The 26,104-nt window shown below is 38.6% G+C and overlaps 2 protein-coding genes across 3 annotated transcripts in view; both read right to left on the bottom strand.

Annotated features, from left to right (window-relative positions):
* TRIM33 (tripartite motif containing 33) overlaps window positions 1–26,104 on the bottom strand; it is a 126,559-nt gene that overhangs the window by 50,583 nt on the left and 49,872 nt on the right. For both annotated transcript variants that reach the window (XM_021672716.2, XM_064372674.1), the window contains exons 3-4: window positions 24,200–24,344; window positions 23,909–24,041 (exon numbers count right to left, since the gene is read on the bottom strand). In XM_021672716.2, coding sequence (XP_021528391.2) covers window positions 23,909–24,041; window positions 24,200–24,344 — 278 coding nt within the window. The remainder of the gene's footprint in view (window positions 1–23,908; window positions 24,042–24,199; window positions 24,345–26,104) is intronic.
* LOC105727002 (FUN14 domain-containing protein 1-like) lies at window positions 24,699–26,100 on the bottom strand. Its single transcript, XM_064372675.1, has one exon. It carries the CDS (start codon window positions 25,756–25,758, stop codon window positions 25,291–25,293), a length of 468 nt encoding a protein of 155 aa, XP_064228745.1. The 5' UTR covers window positions 25,759–26,100; the 3' UTR covers window positions 24,699–25,290.

Raw genomic sequence — 26,104 nt, 5'->3', positions numbered from 1 at the left:
GGTGGAGGTTACAGTAAGCCAAGACCATGCCACTGCACTCCAGCCTGGGTGACAGAGTGAGACTCTCTCTCAACTAATAAATAAGAGTGAGACTCCTTCTCAAGCAATCAATCAATAGAATGAGATGGGGTTTCACCATGTTGCCCAGGCTTGTCTCCAACTCCTGGACTCAAGCGATCCTCTAGCCTCACCCTTACAAAGTGCTCCAATAACAAGTGTGAGTCACCACACCCTGATGAAAAGCTATTTCTTTAGGAAAATATTTTAGAGAAACTTCACTTATATCATTCAAGTGACTACCATCATCATAAACTATCTTACTCTTTAATAAAAATATCTGATATTAGGTTTTAAGTAGCCACTCTCTCTTAAACAGTATCCTCAAAAACAATCCAAAATTACTGTTCTCTAACTACACACAAAACTGCAATAGGGTATAAGAAATATTAAGGTGGAGCCAGGTGTGGTGGCTTATGTCTGTAATCTCAACACTTTGGAAGGCCAAGGCTGGAGGATCACTTGAGGCCAGGAGTTCAAGACCAGCCCAGGCAACACAGTGAGACTCTGTTTCTTTAAAAAACAAGCAAATAAAAGAAAACCCTTAACCTATTAAAGTAGAACAAAGGTGACTTTCACTTTCATCCAGGACACAGTGACTGGTACCAGACTAGCCCTTGTCACCAAAAACTATAAAATAAGACAGAAATACATGAGGCAACTGTATTCAGTCACAACCACATGTAGACAAAATCTACATTCCTTTAGAGAGCATCATAATCATCCTACCTCTCTGTCTGTAGACAATTTTATGATAACTAAAATAGAGAGCTAGAGACCAAGTAGAGCACAGGCAGAAATCAGGGTTTGGGCTCAAGAGTGACTGAAATCCATGGAGCAGGGCGCTGGAATGGAGGGAATGATATAGGATGAGGATGGGGGATAGAGGGTAGATAGAGGGAAGAGAAGACACTGAACATGTGTGAATTCCTCACAAGTCCTTGGTCAGAGTCTGGGCTATAAATGACAGGGTGAGATTACACAAAGTTTAGCAGACAGCAGTTGCTATAAAGTTGACACTGGAAGAGAAAAACTAGAGGTCAAGGAGTTCCAGAAGAATTCTGCTTGAATGGAGGAAAACTTTGTTAATCTCCCTGACATCTACCTGATAAACCAGAAAGGTAACCCTTAAATGACTACACTTTAGAGTAAGCTCTATCCTAGGCCTGTCCTTTCCTAACAAAACCTAAGTAAAACCAACCCTTGACAAGATCTTCTAAGAAACAAGGTTCAGAAATTGGGTAATACCAACTTAGAAACGCTTGGGAAATGACTTGGCCTTTCCACAGATCTTCCCTAACAAAGCATAAAACCAATGTTACACAAGCTTACAGTAATTTAAATGCCTTCCAAAACAATTCAAGTCTTCAGAGGAAGATAAAATTTCCAGAATTTCTGGTGTATTGTCCACAATGTCCAAGTCACAATAAAAGATTACCAGGCATTCAAAGAAATAGGAAAGCCTAACTCATAGCAAAGAAAAAAGTACCCTATAGAAACTGACACCAAGATGATACAGATGTTATAACAAACTAAAACTTTAAATGGGTCATTGTACATTTATTCACACCTTTAAATGAACATAGGTTCTTAGTGAACAACTGACAGGAAACCTAAATAGATAGATGGAAACTACTAAAAAAAAAAAGGAAATTCTAGAAAAGTACAATAATTGAAATGAAAAAATTCACTGGATGGACTTAATAGCAAATGGGAGATGTTTGAAAAAAGGTACATGAACATGAACACACATCAATGAAAAGTATCCAGTTTGAAGAACAGAGGGAGATGATAAATTGAAGAAAAATGAACAATCATCAAGGACCTTTGTGACAAAATCAAATAGTCTAACATGTGTAACTGAAGTCCTGGACTGAGGTGTTTTCTGGTTTTTTGAGATAGCTCTCACTCTGTTGCCCAAACTGAAGTGAGCACAGTGGCATGATCACAGCTCTCTGCAGCCTCAATCTCCTTGCCTCAAGCGATCTTCCCACCTCAGCCTCCCAAGTAGCTGGGAATACAAGCACACATTACCGTGCCTGGCTAATTTTTAAAATTTTTTGGTAGAGATAGGGTCTTACTATGTTGCCCAGGCTGATCTTCAATCCCTGGGCTCAAGTGATCCTCTCATCTCAGCCTCCCAAATTTATGGGATTAAAGGCGTAAGCCACCACAACTGCCTGCAAAGTCTGTTTGGAGAATTATGGCCAATTTCCCAAATTTGATGAAAATCAACTCAATGAACTCCATAGAAAATAAACATATCTAAAAATTTCATGGTCAAACAGGAAAGGCCAAAGAAAAAGAGGAAATTCTGAAAGCAGTCAGAGAAAAGTCATAAAACATTCAGGAAGTAACAATATGAATGACATCCAAAACAATGGAAGCCAGATACAAAGTAGTAATATCAGTATCTTTTTAATGCTGAAAGAAAAAAACTGTCAATTCTAGAGCAAACTATCCTTCTAAATCGAGGATTTTTTTTTTTTTTTGAGACAGAGTCTTGCTCTGCCACCCGGCTTACTGCAACCTCCGCCTCCTGGGTTCAAGCAATTTTCCTGCCTCAGCCTCCCGAGTAGCTGGGACTACAGGCACATGCTGCCATGCCTGGCTACTTTTTTGTATTTTAGTAGAGACAGGGTTTCACAGTGTTGCCCAGACTGGTCTTGAACTCCTGAGCTCAGTCAATCCCACCACCTCGGCCTCCCAAAGTGCTAGGATTACAAGTGTGAGCCACCACGCCCAGCTTAAATTGAGGATTTTCATATGACAAGAAGATAATTCACTGACAGCAAACCTGCAAAAGAAGAAATGCTGGAGAATATTCTTTATGCCAAAGGAATATAACAGATAGAAACTCATATATGCTAGAAGAAATAAAGTGAAACAGAAACGGTAATAAATTGGTAAATATGAAACACCAGCTTTTATTTTCCCTTCTCGTAACTTCCTTTTCCCTTCTCGTAACTTCCTTAAAACACAGCTTTCTTTCTTTCTTTTTAAGTATTGTATGTTAAGGTATATAAAGCATGAATAAATGATGTGGCAATAGTACAAAGGACAGTAATTGAATAAATTGAATAATTCTTTTGTAAAGTTACTAAAAGCATACAATATTTTACGTAGACATTAAGTTAAAGCTGTATATCACTATCCCCACAGCAATTGCTAAAAATAATAAAGTACAGCCTAAAAAGCCAAAAGTAGACATAAAATGGAATACCAAAAAAATATTTATAAACTAAAAATCATACAGGTAAGAGACAACAAAGAACAAAACACAAAAAAGAGAAATAAAAAACAAATAGTAAATAGCAGACTTAAGCTAACCATATCACAAGTTATATTAAATATAACAAGATTATACATTCCAATTAAAAACAAAGAAAGGAGCCTGGCATGGTGGCTCATGTCTGTCATCCCAACACTTTGGGAAGCAGAGGTGGGAGGATCACACTTGAGCCCAGGAGTTCAAGACCAGCCCAGGCAAGATGGCAAGACCCCCAAAATTACAAAAATTAGCTGAGTGTAGTCACAGCTACTCTGGAGGCTGAGGCAGAAGGATTGCTTAAGCCCAAAGGTTGAGGCTGCAGTGAACTGTGATCATACCACCGAATTCCAGCCTGAGTGACAGAACAAGACCCTGTCTCGAGAGAGAGAGAATGCACAAGCAAGAAAGCCTCTAATTATAAGACAGAGCAAAAAGCCCTCAACTATTTATGCAACTTAAAACTGGTTTTCTATGAAAATGCAAACATAATTGAAAATATATATTTAGGCAGCTCCACTACTTGTTTTTTTTTTTTTTCTGTATCTTAGTATTTGTTGAATAGATGAAACATATAAATTTATGTCTAACATTGTTCTACATCCTTGGGAGTCATTACTAAACAAAACAAAGTTTCCATCCTAAAGTTTGTATTTGAATGGGAAGAATGCAAAAATAACTCTTTCATAGGTTATGTTTAGACAGTGACAATTGCTGTATAAGAAAAAAAAGGCAGGATAAGGATCAGGAGTGAAGGAGTAAACTGTAATTTTATTTTTTATTTTCTGATACTTTTGGTACAACTTACAATTTTAAATGGAGTTATCAGAGTAGGTCTCATTGACAAAGTTAGATTCAAACAGGGACTTGATGGGCATGAGGATGTTAGCTATGTAAACAAGTAGAGCAAGAAACTGGAGAGCAAATAGGCAGGCATCCTTGAAATGTTTGAGAACAGCAAGAAAGCCAGTGTAGCTGTAGCAGAGATGAAAAGGCAGAGTAGTAGATAAAATGCATGTACAGGGTCTTATAAGCCACTGTGAAGACTGACAGAAGACTCACTGCAGGTTTTGAGCAGGGGAGTGATACAGCCCAACTCAGGATTACCTCTAGCAGTTGTATTAAGAATAAATGAAAGGAGGTAGTATTAGAAGCAGAGAGACTACTGCAGTAATCTAGGCAAGAAAAGATGGTGGTAGAGACCAGGCTAGAGGCAACAGAGGTAGTAAGTAGTAGGATTTGGTGATGTATTTTGAAGGTGCAGCCAAAAGGATTTCCTGATAAGTTTGGTTTTGTGTATGAGAAAGGAGTAGAGTCAAAGATGGTGCCAAGATTTTTGGCCTACGCAACTGAAAAAAAATGCAACTGCCAAACTGAGAAGGGGAAAGGCTGCCAGTGAAAAAATATTTGGAGAAGGTGATCAGTAGTTGAGTTTTAGATGTGTTATGTTTGAAAAAGTAGACATTCAAGTGGGAGATGTCAGAGTCTGCATAGGACAGACAAATCTGAGAGTTCAGGAATGAACGAGATAGAAATATAAATTTGGAAATCAGTAACATGTAGATAGTATTCCAAGACCTAAGATTATAGGTATCGATAATGGTGTAAGCCCTGGTACATCCAACCTAGTAGAACAAAGAAAATGAGCAAATGAGACTGAGAAGAAGTAATCAGTAATTAATAGGAAGAAAATGAAAACAATGTGTTCTTCTGGAAGCCAAGTACATAAATGTGTTAAAAGAAACATTAAACATGTCAAATGTTGCTGATATAATAAGGTATTAAGATGACAACTGAGAAATCACCTCTAAATTTAGTAATGTAGTGGTTATCCATGACCTTGAAAAGAGCAAGCAATTTTGGTACAATGCTGACAGTCAAAAGTATGTATAGATAGAATGGAACAGGAGGAATTAGAGACCATGATTATAAGCAATTCTTTCAAGAAGTTTTTCAGGGACAGCTCTGATGGCGGGGAAAGAAAGTTAAAGAGAAAGATTTGTGTTTTGTTTTTAAAAATGGAAGAAAAGTAGCAGCATACTGAAATACAGGAATAATTGTTAGAGGCTTGAAAAACTGATAGTTTAGCAGAGAGAAGGGCAAATTTCTGAAGCAATGTCACGGCTATATGAGAGGGATGGAACTCAGTGTATAAGTAGAAAAATTAGCTTTCTAAAGGAACAAAGTTCAGCTAAAATAACTGAAATGTAGAAATGTGGGTACAGGTGCTTGTTGGGAAAGAAGATGTGGTAGAGGGAGTCTGTAGTTCTCTTTTGATAGCGTCAATTTTCTCAGTGAAGCTGTAAGCAAATGCCAATATTTCAGAGTGAAGATGAAGTATCTGACATTTAAAAGAGGAAAAGGTGTGGATATACAATATGACTTCCAGACAACATTAAGGGTCTACTTGAGGGAAGTGGTCAGGAATTGAGAATGTGACCTATTGGTATCATTATGCTAGAATGTGTTTTTCTCCTGTGACATTCAGCTAGATAAACAAAATATGATAGAAAGGAAGTCGAGTTTAATCAGGGCGGTAGTTATGCCAAGTGAATTCAAAAAGTGGGATATGGGAGTCAAGGCTAAATGCAAGGGAGTGATTAAACTGATTAGCCATGACATTAAATAAGGAAAGAGTTAAATGAGAACACAAAGGGATGAGGTAAAGTGAAAGGGTAGTAGGATCAATGGATTAAAATAAAAGTCACTGTGTGGTTGAATAACTGTAGAAGTTTCGTACTAAGCAGAATGAGCTGGAATGATGAGAGATGTCGTCAGAGAGAGGAATGCTTAAAACTGAATAGAATTATTACAAATGACAAGGTCTATGACTATGCATGTGAGTGGCTACGGCAGCGTAAAGAAAAGAACACTGGAAAGGAGGTCAAAGAACACAAAGACTAGAGTGTCTGAAGGATCAAATCTATGTATATTAAAATTGCTAGAGCTTAATAGTAATATTCCACAGTTTGCCACTGAGGAACAAAAACCTCTGAGAGAGGAAGTGGAATGACCCAAGGGTTTTTAGATGACAGCAGCAATGAGAAGCTATGGGTGATGGCATAAAATTAAAATCTGAAGATTTTAGGGAGGAAAGAGAAAGAACAGTCCAAAAAAAACAGTAAAAAGAAGACCTATCTCATTACCTCCAGGATCAGTCATACATGAGATGTGAAAAAAAAAAAAACACAAGTCACCAGTCACGACAGTTCCAAGAGACACAATGTCCACTATGCCAAAGCAAGCACAGAAATGGGTCAAAAAGAGGCTGGGGATATACGGATTGTGATGACAATGCCAAGAATTACAAAGCAGAAAGTGGCAGAACTGAGTACACGTAGAGTTTTAGATCGAGGCTGGGTGTGGTGGCTCATGCCTGTAATCCCAGCACTTGGGGAGGCTAAGGTGAGTTGATCACCTGAGGTGAGGAGATCGAGAACAGCCTGGCCAACATAGCGAAACCCCGTCTCTACCAAAAAAATACAAAAATTAGCCAGGCGTGGTGGCAGGTACCTGTAATCCCAGCTACTCAGGAGGCTGAGGCAGGAGAATCTCTTGCACCAGGAAGGCAAAGTTGCAGTGAGTCAAGACCGCACCATTGCACTCCAGCCTGGGCAACAAGAGCAAAACTCCATCTCAAAAAAAAAAAAAAAAATTCTACATCGAAAATCTTTGCCCTTCATCTCCCAACTTTCTTTTAACAACCTCATTTTGATTTTTTTTTTTTTTTTTTTTTGGAGACAGAGTCTTACTCTGTTGCCCAAGCTGGTGCAGTGGTACAATCTCAGCTTATTGCAACCTACACCTCCCAGGTTCAAGTAATTCTCATGCCTCAGCCTCCCAAGTAGCTGGGACTACAAGCAAGTGTCACCAGGCCAGTTAGTTTTTTGTATTTTTAATAGAGATGAGGCTTCACCATGTTGCTCAGGCTGGCCTTGAACTCCTGAGCTCAAGTGATCCGAACGCCTCAGCCTCTCAAAGTGCTAGAATTACAGGTGTGAGTCACCAAACCCAGCCCTAACGATCCTATTTTGATTCCTATTTCATTGGAATCACTGGAAACTTTATTGATCTTAATTTTAATCCACAGCATACTATCATTTTATGATGCTATATACCTTGATATGGGTCTTTTTTAAAACCATTGTTCTGGATACTAAATGGGACATTTTATTCTGGTGACTCTACATTCTTACATGAATTTCTTGCAATAGTTTTCTAATAAGTTCCCAACATTTTGTTTTCTTTTTTCTGTAATTTATACTGGTTGTCTGCTCAAGAACTCATATTTCTTTTTCTTTTAAATTTTCTTGTGAGGGTGAAAAGGTCTCGAAATTCTAAAAGAGAGGTAGGAAGCATCAATATGGAAGCAAGTCAGGGAGAACAAAGGTCCCCAGAGTTTAGTGGGCAGATTTACACTTGATCTCTCTGATTTCAGCCTAGTACTTCCTCCCCATGTGGACCTACTATCCCAAGTTCAGTGCCTCTCTGATTTTATTTCTCCAGAGAATAGGTCCAACTTTTGTAACAGCTGTCATCTCTAGGTGCTGAGTACTACAGGTTCCTGAGAAATATACGGATTGGCTTCCTTCGTATCTCCTTTGCATGGCCTTAGATCATTCAAGCTATTAGGTCAAATATCAGATCCAACAAATCTTCCATTCATTACCCTGCTTTTTAAAAAAGGACTGAAATCCCCATTGGTGTCTCTTCTTTCATTTTTAGTCTTTATAAGTCTATAGATTTTTTATTCCTTTAATGTGAATAGAATTTTTAGAGGGAGATAGAAAAACTCCATGGTTTATCTAGAAACCTAGTAATGTTCTCAGGCACAAAATTTAATGCAGTTCTTTAGCTGCTTTCCTTTATCAAAACAACTTCCAAAGTCACAAAGTAAAGCAAAGACTTCAATAAAAAATTTTTTTAAAAAAGAGAAAAAACAGCACTAAAGTGTCCTTTGATATGATTAAAAAAAGAAAGAAAAAAAAGAAATAGAAAAAAATAAAACGTGGGCTGCAACTGTAATAATAGTCAATAATAACTAAATTGTTATTGAGTGCTTACTATGCTAAGCACTTTACAGGTACAATTCTTAGTACTTGTAATCCTCATAACAACCTTATAAAGTTGGTAGTATATTTTCACTTAAAAGATACGCACACAAAACATAGCTTATCATGTTTTTCACTATGCAGTAATTTTTAAAAATTTAAATAAAAAATTTAAAAAGCAGAGGAGAGAGGCAAGAAAAAACAAAATACAGTTGCAGACTATGTGGGTGATTATGGAATGAAGCTAAATTCAGAGGAAAATTCTCATCTTTTTGATAAACTGAGGTTTCAACATAAGATTCTAAAAATACAGCAGAATCAAACTAAGCAAAAACTTAATAAAGATAAAAGAAAATTGTAAGAATCAGAACACTTTTTTTTTTTTTATTTGAGATGGAGTTTTGCTCTTGTTACCCAGGCTGGAGTGCAATGGCGTGATCTCGGCTCACCGCAACCTCTGCCTCCTGGGTTCAGGCAATTCTCCTGCCTCAGCCTCCTGAGTAGCTGGGACTACAGGCATATGCCACCATGCCGAGCTAATTTTTGTATTTTTGGTAGAGATGGGGTTTCACCATATTAGCCAGGCTGGTCTCAAAATGCTGACCTTGTGATCCACCTGTCTTGGCCTCCCAAAGTGCTGGGATTACAGGCATGAGCCACCACGCCCAGCCAGATTCAGAACACTTAGAACAGAATAAATGAATTTAAAACTGGGTCATTAAAATGACGAATAAAGACCACAAACCTATGGCCAAGCTAATAAAGAACAGGAAATAAACTCAGCTATAAAACATCATAAATCATCAAAAGATGTAACTATAGATCTTCATAAAACTTCAATGCTGTTTAATTCAAAGCTAATGTTTTTAGCCTCTACTGAATAATTTTCTAAGAAAATATAAATTATCACAATTGCAAAGTTGACTCAAGAAGAGACAGGAGCTGGGTGCAGTGGCTTATACCTGTAATCTCAACACTTTGGGAGGCCAAAGCAGGAGGACTGCTTGAGACCAGGAGTTCAAGACCCACCTCAGCAACATGGCAAGTCCCCATCTCTAAAAATAAAAATTAGCCAGGCATGGTAGCACATACCTGTAGTCCTAACAATTTGGAAGGCTGAGGCAGGAGGATCACTCGAGCCCAGGAGGTTCAAGGTTACAATGAGCTATGATCACGCCACTTGCTGTACTCCAGCCTGGGTGACAAGAGCAAGACACCCTGTCTCCTAAAAACAAATGAAAAACCCAGAAGAGATAGGAAACCTGACTCCATCAATAAGCATATAAGAAATTGAGATTCTTAAAGAACTAGCCCTAAAAGTCCTTAAGTCCAGAGAGAGGAACAGGTGGTGTTGGTGGGGAGGGAAAAGGATGTAGCAGAAAGTGTTACTTAAGATACACAGAAGTGGCTGGGCACAGTGGCTCATGCCTGTAATCCCAGCACTTTGGGAGGCCAAGGTGGGCAGATCACTTAAGGCCAGGAATTCAAGATCAGCCTGGCTAACATGGCAAAATCCCATCTCTACTAAAAATACAAAAATTAGCTAGGCATGGTGATGTGCACCTGTAATCCCAGTTACTCAGGAAGCTGAGGCATGAAAATCGCTTGAATCCAGGAGGAAGAGGTTGCAGTGAGCTGAGATCATGCCACTGTATTCCAGCCTGGACAACAGAGAAACTGTCTCAAAAAAAAAAAAAAAAAAAAAGGGATACACAGAGGGGAACTAGTTTTAAGGTTAAATGGCTCCCCTAACAGATATAGGTCTACGAAAATTTCACGTACAAAGTTGGAAGGTTAGGTAGAGGGTTCCTGCTACCAGAGTACAAGTAAAAGATAAAGAGATTGTTCAGTAAAGAAGATAACCTTGCCCAAAGAGAGGTCTAGCCTTTGCCTTCAGTTCCTGGCAGGTAATCTCTAAGCCCCCGAAATGTCCTGCCTGATAAAATTATCTTTGTTTGCCTGGGGACCTTGAGCCAAGTCAGATAGTCTGTGTCAACAATCTGATTCACAGTGGGAGCTCTGGGTCAGTCTCAGATCGATCTCAAGAGGGGCTGTCCTAGAGACTGAGGTCTGCCATGTAACCAGTGAGCCATGTCTCTGTGACAGAGACTCACTAAAAATTATGGACACCAAGGTTTAGGTGAGATTCCATGGCTGGCAACATTCTATACACACTATCATACATCACTGTCAGAAGGTGTTAATGATGTCCATGGCTCCAATGGGAGAAGAGAACTGGAACTCTCCTGGACTCTGCCCTGTGCATCTTTCCCTTGGGTGATGTTAATCTGTATCCTTTCACTGTAATAAACATAACCATGAGTATAACAACTTGCAGTGAGTTCTATGGATTCTAGTTAATTATCGAACCTGAATATAGTTTTAGGGAATCTTCATTTTACAAATGGTGTCAGAAGTGAAATCTCATGAATTACTCCTTAATTTTATAGTTAGCATCAGAAGTGGGATCACTTGAATGACCGTAACTTACTAAAACAGGTGGTTTGTGAAAAGGGAGGACGAGAACGTGGAAACTGGTTAAGTCTTTAATTCTTAGGTGGGTACCCAGTCATGTATGATGTAACTGCAGCTGCAGTTACAAGAGGTAAAAATTACCAATGAAATGTAGAAATGGTAGACCCAATTCCCAAGGAGTTGAACCACCAGATAAATAAGGAAATACAAACTAATAAGAAAAAAAAGTAGGCCAGGCATGGTGGCTCATGCCTATATACCAAGCACTTTGGGAGGTCCTGGCAGAAGGACTGCTTGAGCCCAGGAGTTCAAGATCAGCCTAGGCAACATAGGAAGTCTTCGTCTCTACAAAAAATAAAAAATTAGCCAGGTGCGATGTCACATGCTTGTAGTCCCAACTATTCAGGTGTCTGAAGTGGGAGAACTGCTTGAGCCCAGGAGTTCAAGCCTTCAATGAGCCACTGCACTCCAGCCTGGGCAATAGTGTAAGACTCCATCTAAGAAAAAAAAAGTTAATGAAACAATCCTTTTGTTAACTTTTATCTGTACTAGCTAAAATGAAAATACAAGATAATGTCAGGACAGATCCTGACACTGGGCCAAACTCAGATTTCAGCCAGTCTGGGCTACAATCACTAGTCTCAGGGTCACTCCGAAAGGAAAGTTTATGCTGGGACATTAGACAGCATCTCTATGACCTCCAGTTACAAGGAGGTAGTCTAGGTATGGGAAAGACAAAACCAAGAAACTACTGAAACCAGGGATTATGGTACAAATTTTCTCATTTTATTGACCAACGCTGTCTGCTTCTGGAAGAAAAACCTTTACTAAAATGGACTGTGACAGTGATTGATTTAGAGGCACAGTATCTTTGGTTTTGAATGCTGTACAATGGAAGAGTGTGTCTGGGTTGATGTGAGACCCACTGCTTACTACTGTACAATCAGATATGTCTATACACGATCCAGACACACAAGCAGGTTATTCCCAAGGAGAGAGCTAGCCCAGTGGACTAGATATAAAAGTCACTGTCAAGTGTGTTTACCTTGAATAGGGCAACCATCCTCCTCCTCCTCCTATAAATGCCAAATTGAACTCCCCAGAATAAGCAGCTGATATGCTTCTTACGCAAGCCACACTGGACTGGCATAATGATGGGACAGTCAGTAGATGACTATGAGTGACGTGACTATGATTCAGTATACATCATGGTATATGGTAAATACTGTGATTGAGGAGGCCCCTTTTGCATGGGCACCCCCATGTAACTTTACTGTTATAAATTATCGCAATTGCAAAGTTGACTCAAGAAGAGACAGGAGCTGGGTGCAGTGGCTTATCCTCCATGTGCTCAGTAACAATATAACAATAATCTGAGAAGCCTTATCAGATGTATTGTCTAAGCTTCCCTTTATGGGTCTTAAGAGATGCTAAGAAAATTAGAGTTAAGTCATAAGAAAACAGGGAAACAGGAGAATAGAGGTAAAGGAATTTATCCTAGGAAGATGGATATGTATAGATGGTTTTAAAATGGGATAAACTGAACATTGATGGAGTTGAAACAAAAGTCTTAATGTGGCATTACCATGGGACTGGGTAGACCAATGAGAGCCCTGGCTAGTCCCCAACATTAAAGGGCCTTAAACTAATTATGCTGTATTTTACCCCAATTTGAAAAGATTTAAAAGCCAGGGGACAAAGATGACAATAAGAAACCTGACCTCAAATTGCCTGGGGCAATAGTCTGGCAGATTACTCAAGGTGAAGATAGAGAGGCCAGGGAACCAGCTGCTGGGAAACTAAGGCAATATACACTTGTGGGTAAAAATGCCAAGGGTAGATAAGAGACATTACTAGAACTTCTTGACAGGGAGGCCCAAGGCACTATAATTCTAAATCTTGTCGAAGTCCTAACAGGTGTTAAGGTTAAATTGGGAGGAGGTGATGGCTGATGGGATTAAGATAAAAGTTTAGATTAAAACTGGAATGTCTCAGCTGCCTTTATGTGAAGTGGTTATGTCTTCATTACCTACATGTACTATTGGAATAGACAGTATGCTGGACTGAAAAGTATACCTGTCTAATATTGTAAAACAGCAGAAAGTTTACCTTAAGGCAAGTATTGTTTAGAAATGCTAATCAACAATGCTACAGGAACCACCAGAACTGCCTAAGCCCTCAGAAGTCAATTTCTGCTATGGCTATAAAATAGCCATAACATCTTAAGTGATGTGAGAGAAACATTCTAATAAGGAAGGCAGTGTCCAGAAGAGTTCCCTGTAAAATAGAAATGGTTTGTGTAGGAACATACAACCAGAAGAATGCAGAGAGGCCCTAGTAGCTTCTTTTTCCCTAAGGCTGACTCTGAAACTACCTGAGGAGCTGCTGATCCTCTGATCCGAGGAGTGCTACACTATAAATTGTTCTCTCTTAATCAGCAAAGAGTAGCTTGGTTTATGGACAATTCCAAGGTGAACAGACAGCATCTTGTTTGGAAGGCCATCACTCTGATTACGGAAAGAAAAACAATTAACTCAGTGGGCATCCGATTTTCTCCTATGTTTGGGTTTTCACCAAACTCGGCAGTTGATGTCAGAAGTAATGGTGACTTGTGGACTGTTTCGTAACTGAATAGATGATGAAGAGAAAGACACTGGTAAAAATTTGATAATGTATGTTATAATTTCAACTGCCTCTGCAAAATTACAACTGAGAGAAATCTAACACAACTGACTCTACCTTGCTTCTAACCTCATAAGCTGTCTTTGTTCATTCCCATACATTGGCCAACCCAACTATGGGAGGAATTTATTTTACAGTTTAAAGCAAAGATGATAATAGTCTCTTCCTGAAACAAATACCCTCCTTGTTCAGGGACTGAACCACCTTTGGTAAAGCTAATGGAAGGCTACAAGGTTAGAATCATGGTAGGGGCCTAAATTCTGCTAAGACTTAGGCATAAACAGAAACCAGTCATTGTTCCCTGGCTTGTTTTTTATAACTGCTTATTGCTCAGGAGTCACTAGCAGGTGGTCACAAGATTTCTAACTTCCCCTACAGATAACATCACTATTGTGAAACCTAAGACTAGTATTTGAGATATTTTTCAGACTTTGCATTCTGGTAGACTAACTGATACCAACTAGGCTGGTGACCCATACCAAGAAACTAATTCAGCTGGTCCTGTGACCCCTATTCAGGAAGTGACTCAGCATAACTCACTGCACATAGTTTTGACACCTCTGTAATTTCATCCCTGACCCAACCAATCAGCAGCACCCTAGCCCCTACCCACCAAACTATCCTTTAAAACCCTCATCTCCAAATTCTGAAGGAGTTGGATTTGAGAAATATCTCTCATCCTCCCCACTCAGCCACTCTGCAATTATTAAATTCTTTCTCTGCTGCAACTTCTGCTGTCTCGGTGTGTTGACTTTTTCTGGACGGGAGGAAAGGAGAATTTGGCTGGGTGATAACATACTGAATATTTAAACTTTGACCACTGTTAACTATTTCTTTTAATGGGGGCTCAACTATACTTTAGCAGAATAACCCTGGCAGCAATGCAGACAGGATGAATTTGACAGAGTAAACCTCAAAGTAAAGTGAATAGTTGTAAATATGTTGTAGTAACGGGAAGCTGGCTTTGAGTCCAATGACATAGCTTCTTAACAGTCCATCCAGATAAAATAAAATGAAAGCATGAACAAAAGAGAAGAAATGTATAATATTTTAGTATATAATTGTTTTGGTCTCTTCCCTATTCCTGGCACACAACTCCTAAAACTCCCAGAAACTCTGAAATGATAAGTATCTTCTTGTATGTTAATGAAACGACCAGTTGCTGGGGACTCCCAGACAACCTCAAAATGGGTACTGGTTGCCAGGGTAATCAATGAGTTAGAGAGGTGGAACTTTTAGCCCTATTCCCTAACCTAGGAAGAGGGAAGGTGTGAAGGCTGAGATGATCACAAACGACCAATGATTTAACAAGCATGCCTACATAATGAACCTCTGTAAAAACCATAAAAGGGCAAGGGTTGGAGAGCTTCCAGGTTACTGAGCACATGGAGGATAAGGCATCCACCAGAGAGGGTGTGGAAGCTCTGTACCCCTTCCTACATACTTCACCCTATGTATCTCTTCATCCAGTTATTCATTTGTATTTTTTTTTTTTTTTTAGTATACTTTAAGTTCTAGGGCACATGTACAGATCGTTCAGGTTACGTAGGTATACACATGCCATTGTGGTTGGCTGCATCCATCCCTCTGTCACCTACATTAGGTATTTCTCTAATGTCATCCCTCCCCAATCCCCCTGTCCCCTGCTATCTCTCCGCTAGTCTCCCTACCCCCAACAGGCCCAAATGTGTGATGTTCCCCTCCCTGTGTCCATGTGTTCTCATTGTTCAACACCCACCTATGAGTGAGAACATGTGGCATTTGGTTTTCTGTTCTTGTGTCAGTTTGCTGAGAATGATGGTTTCCAGATTCATCCATGTCCCTGCAAAGGACATGAATTCATCCTTTTTTATGGCTGCATAGTATTCCATGGTGTATATGTGCCACATTTTCTTTATCCAGTCTATCACTGACGGGCATTTGTGTTGGTTCCAGGTCTTTGCTATTGTAAACAGTGTCACAATGAACATATGTGCACATGTGTCTTTTTAATAAAATAATTTATAATCTCTTGGGTATAAACCAGTAATGAGTTTGTTGGGTCAAATATTTCGATTTCTACTTCCTTGAGGAATTGCCACACTGTCTTCCACAATGGTTGAACTAATTTACAGTCCCACCAACAGTGTAAAAGCATTCCTATTTCTCCACATCCTCTCCAGCATCTGTTGTCTGAAGATTTTATAATGATTGCCATTCTAATTGGCATGAGATGGTATCGCAATGTAGTTTTGATTTGCGTTTCTCTATTGACCAGTGATGATGAGCATTTTTCCATGTTTGTTGACTGCATAAATGTCTTCTTTTGAAAAGTGTCTGTTCATATACTTTGCCCACTTTTTGATGGTTTTTTTCTTGTAAATTTAAGTTCTTTGTAGATTCTGGATATTAGCCCTTTGTCAGATGGGTAGATTGCAAATATTTGTTCCCATTCTGTTGGTTGCTGGTTCACTCTAATGATTGTTTCTTTTGCTGTGCAGAAGCTCTTAAGTTTAATTAGATCTCAGTTCTCTATTTTGGCTTTTGTTGCCATTGCTTTTGGTGTTTTAGCCATGAAGTCCTTGCCTATGCCTATGTCCTGAATGGTATTGCCTAGGTTTTCTTCTAGGGTTTTTATGGTGTTAGGTCTTATGTTTAAATCTTTAATCCATCTGGAGTTAATTTTTGTATAAAGTGTAAGGAAGAAGTCTAGATTCAGCTTTCTGCATACGGCTAGTCAGTTTTCCCAATACCATTTATGAAACAGGGAATCCTTTCCCCATTGCTTGTTTTTGTCAGGTTTGTCAAAGATAAGATAATTGCAGATGTGTGGCATTACTTCCAAGGCCTCTGCTCTGTTCCATTGGTCTGTATCTCTGTTTTGGTACCACTACCATACTGATTTGACTACTGTGGCCTTGTAGTATACTTTGAAGTCAGATAGTGTGATCCCTCCATTTTTTTTTTCCTTAGGATTATCTTGACTACGCAGGCTCTTTTTTGGTTCCATACGAAGTTTCAGGTGGTTTTTTCCAGTTCTGTGAAGGTCAATGGTAGCTTGATGGGGATAGCATTGAATCTATAAATTACTTTGGGCAGTATGGCCATTTTCACGATTGATTCTTCCTAAGCATGAGCATGGAATGTTTTTCCAGGTGTTTGTGTCCTCTCTTATATCCTCTCTTATTTCCTTGAGCAGTGCTTTGTAGTTCTCCTTGAAGAGGTCCTTCACCTTCCTTCTTAGTTGTATTCCTAGGTATTTTATTCTCGTTGTAGCAGTTGTGAATGGGAGTTCGCTCATGATTTGGCTGGCTGTCTGTTGCTGGTGTATAGGAATGTTTGTGATTTTTGCACATTGATTTTGTACCCTGAGACTTTGCTGAAGTTGCTTATCAGCATAAGGAGATTTTGGGTTGAGATGATGGGGTCTTCTAAATATACAATCATATTGTCTATAAACAGAGACAATTTGACTTCCTCCTTTCCTAAATGAATACCCTTTATTTCTTTTTCTTGCCTGATTGCTCTGGCCAGAACTTCCAATACTATGTTGAATAGGAGTGGTGAGCAAGGTCACCCTTGTCTAGTGCCAGTTTTCAAAGGGAAAACTTCCAGTTTTTGCCCATCCAGTATATTGGTTGTGGGTTTGTCATAAATAGCTTTTATTATTTTGAGATACATTCCATCGATACCTAGTTTATTGAGAGTTTTTAGTATAAAGGGCTGTTGAATTTTGTCAAAGGCCTTCTCTGCATCTATTGAGCTAATCATGTGGTTTTTGTCTTTGGTTCTGTTTATGTGATGGATTATGTTTACAGATTTGTGTATATTGAACCAGCCTTGCATCCCTGGCATGAAGCCGACTTGATCGTGATGGATAAGCTTTTTGATGTGCTGTTGGATTTGGTTTGCCAGTATTGTATTGAAGATTTTCACATCAATGTTCATCATGGATATTGGCCTGTAATTTTCTTTTTTGATTGTGTCTCTGCCAGGTTTTGGTATCAGGATAATGTTGGTCTCATAAAATGAGTTAGGGAGGATTCTCCCTTTTTGTATTGTTTGGAAGAGTTTCAGAAGGAATGGTACCAGCTCCACTTTGTACGTCTGGTAGAATTTAGCTGTGAACCCATCTGGTCCTGGATTTTTTTTGGTTGGTAGGCTATTAATTGATGCCTCAACTTCAGACTTTGTTATTGGTCTATTCAGAGATTCAACTTCTTCCTGGCTTAGTCCTGGGAGGGTGTAAGTGTCCAGAAATTTATCCATTTCTTCTAGATTTACTGGTTTATGTGCATAGAGGTGTCTGTAGTAATCTCTGATGGTAGTTTGTATTTCTGTCAGAAGAGTGGTGATATCCCCTTTATCATTTTTTATTGCATCCATTCAATCCTTCTCCCTTTTCTATTACTCTGGCTAGCAGTCTATCTATTTTGTTGATCTTTTCAAAAAACTAGCTCCTGGATTCACTGATTTTTTTAAGGGTTTTTTGTGTCTCTATCTCCTTCAGTTCTGCTCTGATCTTAGTTATTTCTCGTCTTTTGCTAGCTTTTGAGTTTGTCTGATCTTGCTCCTCTGGTTCTTTTAATTGTTGACAACAGAGTGTCAATTTTAGATCTTTTCTTGTTTCTCATGTGGGCATTTAGTGCTATAAAGTTCCCTCTAGACACTGCTTTAAATGTGTCCCAGAGATTCTGGTATGTTGTGTCTTCGTTCCCATTGGTTTTGAAGAACATCTTTATTTCTGCCGTCATTTCATTATTTATCCAGTAGTCATTCAGGAGCAGATTGTTCAGTTTTCATGTAGTTGTGCAGTTTTTAGTGAGTTTCTTAATCCTGAATTCTACTTTGATTGCACTGTGGTCTCAGAGACTGTCTGTTATGATTTCCATTCTTTTGCATTTGCTGAGGAGTGTTTTACTTCCAATTATGTGGTCAATTTTAGAATAAGTGAGATGTGGTGCTGAGAAGAATGTATGTTCTGTGGATTTAGGGTGGAGAGTTCTGTAGATGTCTATTAGGTCCACGTGGTCCAGATCTGAGTTCAAGTACTGGATATCCTTGTTAATTTTCTGTCTCAATGATCTGTCTAATATTGACAGAGGAGTGTTAAAGTCTCCCACTACTATTGTGTGGGAGTCCAAGTCTCTTTGTAGGTCATTAAGAACTTGCTTTATGTATCTGTATCTGGGTGCTCCTGTATTGGGTGCATATCTATTTACAATAGTTAGCTTTTCTTGTTGCATTGATCCCTTTACCATTACATAATGCCCTTCTTTGCCTCTTCTGATCTTTGTTGGTTTAAAGTCTGTTTTATCAGAGACTAGAATTGCAACCCCTTCTTTGTTTTGCTCTCCATTTGCTTGGTAAATCTTCCTCCATTCCTTTATGTGTATCTTTGCACTTGAGATGCCTCTCCTGAATACAGCACAATAATGGGTCTGGACTCTATCCAATTTGCCAGTCTCTGTCTTTTGACTGGGGCATTTAGCCCATTTACATTTAAGGTTAATATTGTTATGTGAGAATTTGATCCTGCCATTTTGATACTAGCTGGTTGTTCCGCCTGTTAGTTGATGCAGTTTCTTCATTGTGTCAATGGTCTTTACCATTTGGTATGTTTTTGCAATGGCTGGTACTGGTTGTTCCTTTACATGTTTAGTGCTTCCTTCAGGAGCTCTTGTAAGGCAGGCATGGTGGTGACAAAATCTCTCAGCAACTGCTTGTCCGTAAGGATTTTATTTCTCCTTCACATAGGAAGCTTAGTTTGGCTGGATATGACATTCTAGGTTGAAAGTTACTTTATTTAAGGATGTTGAATATTGGTCTACACTCTCCTCTGGCTTGTAGGGTTTCTGCCACGACATCTGCTGTGAGTCTGATGGGCTTCCCTTTGTGGGTAAACTCGACCTTTCTCTCTGGCTGCCCTTAGTATTTTTTCCTTTATTTCAACCCTGGTAAATCTGATTATGTGCCTTGGGGTTGCTCTTCTTGAGGAGTATCTTTGTGGTGTTCTCTGTATTTGCTGGATTTGAATGTTGGCCTACCCTGCTAGGTTGGGGAAGTTCTCCTGGATAATATCTTGGAGCGTGTTTTCCAACTTGGTTTCATTCTCCCTGTTACATTTAGGTACACCAATTAAATGCAGATTAGGTCTTTTCACATAACCCCGTATTTCTTGGAGGCTTTGTTCACTTCTTTTCACTCTTTTTTCTCTAATCTTGCCTTCTCATTTTATTTCATTGAGTTGATCTTCAATCTCTAATATCCTTTCTTCTGCTTGATGGATTCAGCTATTGAAACTTGTGTATGCTTCAAGAAGTTTTCGTGCTGTGGTTTTCAGCTCCATCGAGTCGTTTATGTTCTTCTCAAAGCTGGTTATTCTAGTTAGCATTTTGTCTAACCTTTTTTCATGGTTCTTAAGTTTCTTTGCATAGGATTAGAACATGCTCCTTTGGCTCAGAGAAGTTTGTTATTACCCACCTTCTGAAGGCTGCTTCTGTCAATCTGTCAAACTCATTCTCCATCCAGTTTTGTTCCCTTGCTGGTGAGGAGTTGTGATCCCTTGGAGGAGAAACTGCATTCTGGTTTTTGGTGACTTCAGCCTTTTTGCGCTGGTTTCTTCCCATCTTCTTGGATTTATCTACCTTTGGTCTGGTGACTTTCAGATGGGGTCTCTGAGTGGACATCCTTTCTGCTGATGTTGAAGCTATTTCTGTTTTTTAAGTTTTCCTTCTAACAGGTCCCTCTGCTGCAGGACTGCTGGAGGGCCACTCCAGATCCTGTTTGCCTGGGAATCACCCATGGGCACTACAGAACAGCAAGGATTGCTGCTTCATTATTGTTGAGCTGCGCATGGTGAGGCACATCTGTAATCTCAGTTACTGGGGAGGCTTAGGCAAGAGGATCATTTGACCCCAAGACTTAAATCCAGCCTGGGCCACACAGCAAGACCTAATCTCTTTTTAAAAATTAAATAAAATATTGTCAAGTGGGACGCAGTGGTACACATCCCTAGTCCCAACTATGTGAGACACTGAGGTGGGAGAATCACTTGAGCCCAAGAGCTTGAGTCAAGCCTAAGCAACAGAGACCCCATCTCTTCAAAAAATAAGAAAAACTCGCTAACGCTCGCACGCGCACGCTCTCTCTCTTTCTCTCTCTCTCTCCATACTTATATATAAAGAAAAATTACAGGAGAACATTGTTTTTGGACTAAGCTCCAAACAGATCAGACTAAAAATCAAAATACAGACAGAACCAGAAGCAGGATATAGTTCTCTTCCCTTTTGCAGACATTGCTGAAGCAAGAGTGGACAAAATGAAGTTTAATCCCTTTGTGATTTCTGACTGAAGCAAGAACCAAAAAAGGTGTTTCAAAGCACCTTCCCACTTTCATAGGAAGATTATGTCTTCCCTCTTTCCAAAGAGCTGAGACAGAAGTACAAGGTTCAATCCATGCCCATCCAAAAGGATGATAAAGTTCAGGTTGTGTGAGGACACTATAAAGGTCAGCAAACTGGCAGTTTAATCAAGGTTTACAGGAAGAAATATATCTTTAACACTGAACAGGTGCAGTGGGAAAAGCTAATGGCACAACTGTCCATGTAGGCATTCACCCCAGCATGGTGGTTATCACCAAGCTAAAACTGGACAAAGACCACAAAAAGATCTTTGAACAGGAAGTCAAATCTCACCAAGAAAGAAAGGAAAAGGCCAAATACACGGAAGAAACAAACAATTGAGAAGATGCAGGAATAAAGTAATCTTATATACAAACTTTCGCTGAAACTGCTGAAATGGAAAAAAAAAAATCGGAGTCTCTCATACTGAGTTCATCAAACTAAAAATGAGTTATCAGACCATTCAAGAAATCAGGAGAGAGATAACACCCTAATTTCCCAAATAAGCCAGTTTCAATTGGCATGATAATGAGGTTTCCTGTCTTTAACTCTTTTTTTTTTTTTTGGTAAACCTCTCCTACAGTGCTGATGTCTTTAATCCTTATAACAAAAGGTAACCTAAGGTAACCTGATGTTAAACAATCACTTATTTCTCTATTCTGCCCCGCTCCAGCCTTACTAGGAAGGTAACTTTGAAATGACCAATCCACCTTTTATTCTTTGTTTTTGCTTTATTCAGTCTCTCTCTCTCTCTATAAAATCAACCTCCTCTGCTCAGTTCACTGAAATACTTGTTTTATTTTATGAAGTACCGCTCAAATCTAAAATCACAAATAAAACCAATTAAGATATTTAAACTAAATTGTTGTAATTGCTGTAATTTGTAATAAATTGGCAGTAGTAAGTTAAATGATTCCTTGAGCTCTGTGATCCGTTCCAGAAAATGATCAAACTCAAAGAAGGGGTGATGAGAATCCCCCCATCCCACCCCCAATTTACAGTAAGTTAGTCAGAACACCAGAGGCCAGGGGTCAAGCTCAAAGGCTGACACCTGTAATCCCAGCACTTTGGGAGGCTGAGGAGGGAGGACAGCTCTAGGCCGGGAATTTGAGGCTGCAGTGAGCTATGATCATGTCATTACATTCCAGCCTGGGAGACAGAGCAAGAATCTGTCTTTTAAAAAATAATAATAATAATAATACATATATATATATTTGTTTGTTTGTTTTAATTTCCAGAAGCTGGGACTTACGACTGGTATTTGAAGTGGAATAGTGGTCTGCAGGACTGAGTCCTTAATTTGTGGGACCTGACTCTAACTCCAGATAGATAGTGACAGAATTGAACTGAATTACTGGACACCAAGCTGGCATCAGAGAATGAGTCAGTATGAGGGGACATGGTCACAGAAGTGCTCTGTGTTATGTGAACATAGGAAGAGAAAAAAACTGTTGTTTTTTATTAAAGAGATAAGAGGGACTCAGATATAAGTGGTAAAGGAAGATGGTGAAAGCAGGGAAGGATAATGGTTAAACTTTGAAGTGGCAACGCAGCTGAAGCTATTTTTTAATGAGGAAAAATATGACATCTTCCTTTTCTTTTTGCCTCTCACCGTCAACTTAAAGTGCTACAAGAAATCTAACACTCAAAAAAAGATCTGACTGCAGCTGTGAAAAAGGTAATCTAATGTCTTACTGAGACTGTTAGAAGACAATCTAAAATTTCAGCCAAATTATAGTTTAAGACATTTCTGAACAAATAAAGAGTACAAAAATTTAATAAATATATTGTAAAGCTGTGAGAGATGCCTTGAAAAAGAAAAAAAAGCACTACCTTCATACAGTCAAATTTGAGACATTCTGCATTCTATATTCTCTATACCCTACAGAAGAAAATGAGCATATGCGTTAAGAAGAGATCTGGAGTCTGACTACCTATGTTCAAATCCTAGTTCTACCGCTACTATGAGACTTTGTATAGATTACTATAGGTTTCTGTGAGTAGGCTCTCTCACATTTAAAACAAGTCATAATACCAATACCTAAACTCCATGGGTAGTTGGTATGAATTAAATACATATTCAGCAATCAATCAGAAAAGTACCTGGCACAAAGTAAGGATGAAATGATTGTTGGCAATTAGGATTACTGTATACCCACTTTAAGAAGACTTTAATAAACTTCAATGAATTCTATTGAATTAAAAACTCTAAGAAATCATACAGTTAAGAAATACATTTAAGTGTGCTTAACTCAAGTTCTCTTAAACTTTTTTGGCAATAGATTAATAAAATCTACTCCCATTCATCCATAAAAACCGTTGTTTGAGAAACACTTGGAAAATTCTGGACTAGGGGTAAGCTAGACCATCTTTTATGTGTAATCAATAGATGCCATGGAAGCTGAAGAACACTGTTACACAACTGACTAGAAATTTTAGTACAGTTCCCAAACAGTTCATCTGAAACACACTCATAGTAAATGAATACTACTGAATTCTGAGGGTACAAGGTTAAAATACAAAGGTATATATTAAAGGGTCAGTAACTCTGCTTAGTTGTTTGTAAGTATCTAGTTTTTCTACAAATTTTACATGTAACATGAAATCAGTGTATTTATGCTTTGATGTTAAAAGAGTATCAGCCATACCCATGGGAATACTGCTTTTGTAGACTGCAGCCAAAATACTATAGGACACTAAGAAAAAGCTTTTTTGAATCACAGGAATAGCAAACAAATTAATAATACAACTCTCTTCTTGTAAACCCAAACTGACATGATGCATTTTAACAAATATTCATAAGACAATTAGCTATAAATATGGAAACCATTAAATACCAAAACATATACTACTTCAAGAAATTAAAATATATAAAATTTAGATTTAAAAGATTAAGAGAGAAACTTATAAAATCAATATTTTCTTTAAGAAGAAGAATGATTTTACAAGCACTTTTTATAGTATTTCTTGGTAAGCAATTATGATTTCTGTACCTATGTTCTTTGTGTTCCAATAGCTGACAGTCTCTACATGTCAGTCTATCACATGTTTCACAGAAAAGTTTCAACTGTTCTTGTTTGTGCACAGGGCAGAAAACGGGGCGTTGACCAGATGCTCCAACAGACTCTGTAGCAAAATAAAACAAATATTTTTTAACTAAACATGAAATTTTTGTCTAGTTTTCTAAATTCCTATTGATGTTGACATCCAAAGCTTATAAAGAATAAGCAGAAAATGCCACAGGAGCAAAAAAACTGTAATTATTACAACTGCGTCTATCTTACCTGAGACATCTTCTTTCTTCCTGATCAAGTGATCTTTAGTAAATTTTACTCTTTGATGTGCTTCGATACATGTCTTACACAGCCACTCTCCACATTCTACACAAAAGCCAACTGCACTTGCATTGTCTTCACAACTAGTACATACCTAAAAGAAGAAATAAGTACTAATCTAAATTAAATATATAAAATGTAGGTCCAAAAAATAAAAAGAAAAAACTTGTTCTTAAATATACTGTCTATTTCACTGTATACAGAATAAAATAATTTTATTATCCATTTATCTTCAACAAAATCCTTTTCCTTACAGATCATTCATGTAGGTAAAAATCTAAGGCTCAGAACACAAAGTCTGTGCAGATTTGACTTTTTTTTTTTTTTTTTTAATTTATTTTTTGAGGCAGGCTCTGGCTCTATCACCCAGACTGGAACAGCAGTAGTTTAACCATGGCTCACTGCAGCCTCAACTTCCTGGACTCAAGCAATCCTCCCACCGCAGCCTCCTGAGTCGCTGGGATTAAAGGCGCACACCAGCACGCCCGGCTAATTTTTTTTTTCTGTTTAATATCTTTAAAAACTATATCATTTCTAAAGCTTTCCACAAAAGGGTACTACAGTTTTTTAACTTATTGCAAACATATCTTAAAAAAAAAAAAAAGTCAGTCTTAATACTGAAGCTATAATACAAATTTTAAATTATTGACATATTTCATAAAACACAATGAAGAACATTTTATTTAAATAAAAAGAAAATAATATTTCACTAGGCAATAAATCCAACAAATTTCTTTTCTCTCCGTATCTATATCCAATGTTGATATTTTATAGGCTAGTTTCTAAACAGATGCAAAAGTGATGAAAGCCGTGTTTTGCTCAGGAATACTATGGTTCACATACCATATAGGTTGTTTTACAGCAGATACTAGTTTGCCAAGCTTCAGATGGCAAAATGCTAAGTTGTGAATTCAGTATTGTCCAGCTAGTTGTTCTTCCTTGCCCTAAAGACTCTGGCAGCATGTAGTGTTGAGAGACCGCCTTATTGCTGCCACTTCTCTTCTCATAGTTGAATCCACTATGGGAGAATATTCATGTCCTTAAGTTGCAAGTCCGAGCAAAATGCCTCCCACAAATCCACTGGATAGCACAATGTTCTGCTTGATAAATTCTGTTGCTTCTTCAATTAAATTGTTGATTTCAGGTGCTGCTTTGTTAGCTCGTTTCTTAATCTGTCTTTTTGCTTTGTTTACATCCTTTTCAACCCTCTTCCAGTCAATCTGCACATAGCCACTATGACTGGCAATCTGAAGGAGAAGAAAGCCACCACCTACTGCAGTTGCTGCAAGTTTTCCAACTTTCTGGAACAGAAATCCTGCACACCAGCCAGTAACGCCACCCATTACAATCTGGGTAGCTACTGAGTATTTTTCTACCATAGGTCCCGAACTGTGGCCAAACACTCGATTCCACCACTGGTGTCTTCTTGCATACTCAGTTAAATTCAACACTTCGTAAGAGTCGTCATCACTTTCATATTCTTGGGGAGGGGGGTTCCGGGTCACCATGATACTGCCGGCGGCCAATTCTGTAGTGCCGGCTATTTTTTTTTTATTTTTTTTTGTAGAGATGGGGTCTTGCTATGTTGCCCAGGCTGGTCTCCAACTCCAGGGCTCAAGTAATCCTCACACCTCAGCCTCCCAAAGTGCTGTGATAACAGGCGTGAGCCACCATGCCTGGCCCAGATTTGACATATTAAGTAATGACTTTAGTCTCATTTAACTAAGATTGAGAATGTGTAAGAAAGTTATCTTTAACTTTCTATTTGAAACAGGAATCCATACCAGAACCACCCTAAATTACTTAACTATCCAAACATGCTTTTCTTATAATTTATACTTTGATATCAAGATA

Source organism: Aotus nancymaae, unplaced genomic scaffold (assembly GCF_030222135.1).
Source record: "Aotus nancymaae isolate 86718 unplaced genomic scaffold, 86718_ANA_hifiasm-v0.15.2.pri h1tg000007l, whole genome shotgun sequence".
NCBI classification, from domain to species: Eukaryota; Metazoa; Chordata; class Mammalia; order Primates; family Aotidae; genus Aotus; species Aotus nancymaae.
The sequence above is the reverse complement of the archived record's forward strand: the minus strand, read 5'-3'. Positions and strand labels throughout refer to the sequence as shown.

Bases quoted from the DNA above. Each gene is read 5' to 3' on its own strand.
- LOC105727002 (XM_064372675.1), bottom strand. From the start codon at position 25,758: ATGGTGACCCGGAACCCCCCTCCCCAAGAATATGAAAGTGATGACGAC.